This window comes from Ichthyophthirius multifiliis (assembly GCF_000220395.1).
Source record: "Ichthyophthirius multifiliis unplaced genomic scaffold scaff_1120509250865, whole genome shotgun sequence".
In the NCBI taxonomy this organism is placed as follows: domain Eukaryota; phylum Ciliophora; class Oligohymenophorea; order Hymenostomatida; genus Ichthyophthirius; species Ichthyophthirius multifiliis.
The window spans coordinates 29,168-35,895 of record NW_004086425.1 but is presented as its reverse complement, the minus strand read 5'-3'; the positions used below and the strand labels follow the sequence as shown (position 1 = coordinate 35,895).

General features: G+C 20.0%; 1 protein-coding gene across 1 annotated transcript, besides 7 other annotated features; it reads left to right on the top strand. All coding sequences in view use genetic code 6, as the record gives it.

Moving 5' to 3' along the window:
- Positions 1 to 637: 637 nt before the first annotated feature.
- Positions 638 to 1,827, top strand: IMG5_104090 (hypothetical protein). The gene has a single exon (XM_004035133.1). The coding sequence runs from the start codon at positions 667 to 669 to the stop codon at positions 1,609 to 1,611; it is 945 nt and encodes a 314-aa protein (XP_004035181.1). The 5' UTR covers positions 638 to 666; the 3' UTR covers positions 1,612 to 1,827.
- Positions 1,775 to 1,805: a microsatellite.
- Positions 1,828 to 1,924: 97 nt separating the features above from the next.
- Positions 1,925 to 1,967: a microsatellite.
- Positions 1,968 to 3,761: 1,794 nt separating this feature from the next.
- Positions 3,762 to 3,823: a microsatellite.
- Positions 3,786 to 3,843: a microsatellite.
- Positions 3,844 to 5,112: 1,269 nt separating this feature from the next.
- Positions 5,113 to 5,159: a microsatellite.
- Positions 5,123 to 5,178: a microsatellite.
- A 1,353-nt stretch (positions 5,179 to 6,531) lies between these two features.
- Positions 6,532 to 6,574: a microsatellite.
- Between the last annotated feature and the right edge of the window lie 154 nt (positions 6,575 to 6,728).

Genomic DNA, 6,728 nt, shown 5'->3' with positions numbered 1-6,728 from the left:
TATATGGTTTTTACAAAATCATTATTTTTAAAAATAACTGATAAGAATATATTAAATTATTAAAATAGAAATTATAATGTTTTGAATTTAAAATTTATCTTTTTATTTTTTTAAAGTAATAATGGTGTTGATATTTATAAAAATATTTGTAATTTTTTTTTTTGAAAAAAATATCTGTTTTTTATATTTATTTAGAAAAATATTCTATTTTAATTTTTGTTAATTTTATATTTATTAATTATATCAAAATATTGAATTTTTTAAATCAAAATTGGTTACTTTTTTATTTTTTTACTAAAATAATAAAAGTATTAAAAAAGGTTAATTTATATTAAAATATAGGAAGGTATAAAAATAAAATTTACATATTAACAAAATATTCAATAATAAAAAAAAAATAGATGTTATGGTAAATAAAAAATATAATTTTTTTTATATAATTAAATAATTTTTTATACTTATAAACTAAAATAAATCAATATATAAATAAATAAATAAAATTTTCATTAAAATAAATAGAAAAAAGAAAAAAACTCATATTTTTTTAAAAAATAAATAAAAGCAAAAATAAAAAATATAATATACTTATATAAATAAAAAGAGAAAAAGTAAAAAAAATCATAAATAATTAAATCAAAAAAATAAAATAAAATAAAATTAAAAAAAATGTCTGGAAAACAAAAAAAAGGTGGAGCCATTGATTTCGCAAAAGACTTCCTTTCCGGCGGTGTATCTGCTGCTATATCTAAAACAGTTGCCTCTCCCATTGAAGTGGTTAAAATGCGTATCTAGAACCAAGACGAGATGATAAAATAAGGAGTATTGGCCAAAAGATACAACGGAATAGTCGATTGTGCAACTACAGTAGCCAGAGATGAGGGTGTTAAAGGCTTATGGAAGGGTAATTTTACTAATGTATTAAGATATTTCCCTACTTAGGCTTTAAACTTTGCTTTTAAAGACACATTTAAGAAAATGTTTAACAAAAATAAAGAAAAAGACGGCTATTTAATCTGGTTTTGTGCTAATATGGCTTCTGGTGGTCTCGCCGGTTCCGTTTCTTTAACTTTCGTTTATTCTTTAGATTATGCTAGAACTAGATTAACTAATGACATGAAATCTTCCAAAAAAGGAGGTGAAAAAAAATACAATGGTCTCATTGATTGTTATAAAAAAACTATCGCTACAGACGGTATTGCTGGTCTATATAGAGGTTTTGTAATCTCATGTGTAGGTATTGTAGTCTATAGAGGTCTTTATTTCGGTCTTTATGATACCATTAAACCTCTTTTACCCGTATCTATGAAAAATTCTTTCGTTTCTTCCTTTGTATTGGGATGGGGTGTTACTGTTACTGCTGGTTTGGCCTCTTATCCTATTGATACCATTAGAAGAAGAATGATGATGACTTCTGGAGAAGCTGTTAAATATAATGGAAGTATTGATTGCGCTAGATAGATTCTTGTAAATGAAGGATTTAAGTCTATGTTTAAAGGTGCTGGAGCTAACATTCTTAGAGGTGTTGCAGGAGCTGGTGTACTTGCTTTTTATGATATAATTTAATAATTTATATATGGTGATGATTATGTACCAAGCTCTGGTGGTGGTTGAGAGTCTTTTTTTTTTAGACTTTTTTCCGTAAAGGGAAAGAAGAAATAATTATTAAAATACATATATATGAAATAATAAATCAGAAAAAAAAAATTTTTTTTTTTTTTTTTTTTTCGAGATTATGAAAATAAATTAGTATTTGAATATTTATTTTATATATGTATTTATTTTTATTTCTATTTTTATTTTATTTTAATTAAAAAATTTTCTCCTCTATCTTATATTTTTTTTAAAAAATAATAATAATAAATAATTATTATTTTAAAGTAAAAGAAATTGTAATTAAAATAAAATTTCAATATTAAAAAATAAAATAAAGAATAATTAAATTTTAATATAAAAAATATTATATTTTATACAATGATAATTTTTTTAGTATAATATGTAAAAATAACAATAAAATTTTATTTTCATAAAAAAATAAAACAAAATAATACTTAATTAATTAAACATATATATTTTATATATAAAATTAATCATTTTATATATCTTTCATAAGCATTAATCATATATTGATTTTTCATTGACCTAAAAATTTTTTAACCAAGTACATAATAAAGTTTACTATTAATAAAATTATCAATATGCGGTATAAAATGCTCTACTTTTTCTTATTCCATATCGTCAACATAAAACATACTATTATCGCAATTCCATACACAAACCCTGAAAACTTTACTTTCTTTCTTATACTAAATAGCTATCATTTACCTCGGTTTTAATGACAGAATTCCTCTATATAAAATAATATAGTTATTGCTTTTAATTTTCTGTGCATTTTTATTCACTTTAAGAACCGGAAGGCACATTTTATCCTATTTAATTCTTCTTAAAGACAATTTTTTTTTTAAATCAACTTATAAAGGTTAATTTTCCTAATTAAATTTCCTATAATTTTCTTTAATTTTATTTGCGTAAAAAAGTGCCATTTCTTAAAAATCCGCTAGAATAAATTCATATTAATAAGGATCATCTATATTTTGATTTTAACACAATCCTTTTAATTTATTTATTGCTTATTTAAAATAATTATACATCATATGCCTAATTTCAAGTTTTTCATTCTAAACCATATCTTTTCCGAGAAAAAACATCCTCAAATACAGTTAAAAGTCCCCACAATTCTCGATTTTTACCCTATCAAACCCTTTAAATAACTACTCGCTTTAATTTTCCTTATTTTCCATGTACATCTCGAATAAAATATTACTCTTCAAGTCTATATTTAATAAAACACTGTTTACAACTTCCCTTAAAATACCCCTATATGTATTCAAACATAATACTAGTTTATTTTATTTCGTTGATTTTATCTCTATTACGTTCAATAGATACTCCCAGATCCTAATTTCTAGAAAAGGAGTAGATTCTAAAAGACTTTAATTGAATAATTTGAGAAAAATATATGGTTTTTCCTCATATTTGTACACTTTCTTCTTCTTCTCTTCTCCCTTAAAATTCGGTATGTGTATTAGAGAAACAATTTAATTTGAATTAGCGGGTGATAGATTTATTTATTTACTTAAACTCCTTTAAATATTTATACTTTTGATAGTTTTTCGTTTATCATTAGATCTTATATTTTATATAGTTTCTCTAATTTATAAATTTTCCTCTAGTTCTTTTTTATATTTTTATATCATTTTTTGGATATCCAATATATCCTCATCAAATTATTTTTAAAAATTCGAGTAATTTTTTTCCTTTGTATTTAATAATTATTTCACTATATTTTTATTCTCCCAAATTTTACCAGGAAAAATACCTTCTTTAAAACTACTCGAAAAACCACTAATATCACTCTTTTTTATAAAACAAATGAATTTTCTTCCACTTTTTTATACATAAATCATCAATTAAAATTAGTCAAAATCTTAGTATTTATATCTTCTTACAGTAATTATTACGTATTCATTTTCCATTCTTTTTATGCCTTAATAAACTACTTTTACAGATCGCAAAACAGGCGTTAGCATAGTATTTGGATGTAAAAAACTTATCTATTAATCAGTATTCATTGCATTAAAATCAAAACTATTCAGTAAATCATAATCATTAGATTACTTTATAGTAAATATATAAAAATTATAATATATAAATATTTTTATAAAATTATATACAAATGTATATAGAAATATATAAATTAAAAAATATATAAATATATTTATTAGATAATTTATATATAATAATATATATATATATATATTATATAAAAATTATATTTATTTATTACTGGAATTTTAAAAGCAGTATAATTTGAAGTATTAAAATAAACAATTTTACTTGCTAAAATCTTTATAACTTTATATATATCAGAATGGTCTAAACATTTATCAACACTAAAATCTTAAGAAATAAATGTTTATATATCACATAAATCTAATATCATTTTAAATAATTTAGTTCTAACATTAGCTGGTGTAATATCAATTCTAATAAATACGTAATTAGAATTTGTATAAATAGAATTACTTTTATAAACAGTAGTCTATATTAGTGCTTGACCTAAATTTTTAATTTTTTGAAATTATTAGACTCTCGTAGAATGAAAATAGGCTGTAAAAAAATAATTCTATTCCCCATCTTTACAATTTTAATCATTTGATATTAAAGCGAGTTTAATTTTAAATAAAAAAATCGAAAACTACTTTAAATTTGTCTCTAAGTAATTTTTTGCAGTCATCATTTTATATAAAGCTTAGTCTTGTAAATTATAAATTCGGTTGAGTTTAAATTTAAAAAAAGCCTCATTTTTTTCTATATAAGATTTAAATTCTAATTTTCTACCAATTAATTTTTTATTTTGTTTCAAAGACATCAACAAATATATATGCTTAAGTTATTAATTCTATATAAAACGTCCTTTTATCTATAAAATATTCACTAGTTTTTCCAAATTCTATTACTCCTTTACCACTACTTATTATATTTTATAACTTAGAGGATCATTAAAATAAATTTTAGCCTAAAGTTCTTTATTTTAAGTATAAAAATTACATTTAATTTATTTTTTAAATCCATCTTTATTTGATTTAATATTAAAAATTATCCATTTATCTTTTAGCGTTGAAAAATAAGAATTATAATGATCCATAAAAGTATTATCTTAAGGGGAAATACGATTTTATATCTAGATACTATTTCCAAAATATTTATTTTAAAAAAAATCCAAATTTAAAATCTAAGGTCTTTCTTATGTTTTTTATAAATGTTCATGTATATCTTATTATAAAATTTTATAATGTTTAATTGTGCAATTTTTAAATTTTTAAGCTACTCTCTATATAGTAGTTTTTAAAATTTATTAAATTTCTTCTATAGTTTAATTATTTTTTATATAAGAAAGTTTTTTTAAATAAACTTAAAATTTCCTTTATTTAAATAAATTTAATTAAATCTGACGACTTTTAAATATTATTTCATGTAATTCTTTAAATTTCTCGATTTTCTATATCATTCTTTCGTCTATTTTTATATCTCGTTTATATTCGATTTCTTCTGAATTCAAATCTTTCTTTAAATTAACATTTTCATTTAAATTAAATTTTTCATCTAATTTAACGTTTTAATCTTCTTATATTATATTTTAATATTCTTCTTCTTATATATTTTAATCTGTAATACTATCTTCTTTTTATATTTTTCTTTGTTTTTTTGTTATTTTTCCATCTTTTATTTCATAATTTTCCTTTATCTTTTATTATATTATGTGTAATTATTTTTTCGAAAATCCTTAATTATACAAAAATTTCGCTATTTTAAAAACACAATTAATTAATTTTTCGGGTTAAGAAATTATTTTATAAGGTTCACAAAAAGATAACTTTTCGAAAATCTCTATATTTGTAATATTTTTTGGGTTAAAAATCTCACTTATATCATTATTTTTTTCAAAAATCTCATTTATAAAATCAAAAAAAGAAAAATTTAATTAAAATTGACTTTATTTATTTTATAAATTAAAAAACTATATTTAAATTTTAAAGTTGTTTCTCATACTTTCAATATTTAATTCCTCATTTTTATTAAAACTTAATATTATTTAAAACATATGTATTTTCTTTTATAATCCATCAATAAAAGTATTACTTACAAAAAGGAAATTTCTAACATGAAAAAATAAAAAAATTAAATATAAATAATAATATATATATATATATATAATACTCAGAATTAATAAATGGATTAATAAAAATTTCAGGAATTTATTAATAAACTTAAGATTTATTTTCATCAAAATACTTAATATTCTTCAATTATTTTTAAAAATAATACTTTAGTTGTTTTTACAATAATTCCTAATGCATAACTTTTAACTAAAACCTAATTTAGTCTCTTTCTTCATAGTTTTCCTCTTTATCAATCATTGCTTAAATCTGAATACTTTACCCATCTTCCTAATCTGAATTTAATTAAGACTAACCTCTCTATATACTATTATTTTTTACCTACGATTAATTCTAAAAGGATGGTTAATAAGACTATACAGAATCATCATCTTACTAAATGAAATTATTTTGTTAAATAATTCTAGTATTTTTATGATTAATTTTGGATTTAAAATCACCTTATTTATTAGCATTATCATCCGAAATAGAATTTTTATGTTAGAGGTTTTCCTATTTAGTATTTGCTATTTAGTTATTATCTAGACTATTTTTATGAGAGAGTAATAAAGAGTTTGTATTTTTTTAGATTTTGAGGCTATTTATATCTGATAATTATTCATTAATATTTTTTTTTTAAGACTCTTTTTTTTCCGAAAAAGAAGATGATGAAGACGAGAAAATACAGCTTGAAATTTCCTTTATTTAAATTTTTTGTAGTATTTCTTTATTTCCTTGATTTTTTATGCTAAATAAATCTCCCTCTTAAGCATTTAAAAAATCATTTTTTTAAAGGAGAATTTTCGAAGGAGAATTTATAGATTAAGAATCTTAATTTTATAGAATAAAATTCTTAAAAGTCTGTCCTTTTTCAGTATAAGAAGGAGTCTAAATTTAATTTCCAATATTTATCTATGAATAAAGTTAATTTTTTTATATTTTATTATCAATTTAATCAAATTAATCAAAAAAAAATTTTTCTAGATTTTTATAGGACTTTAATTATCATCT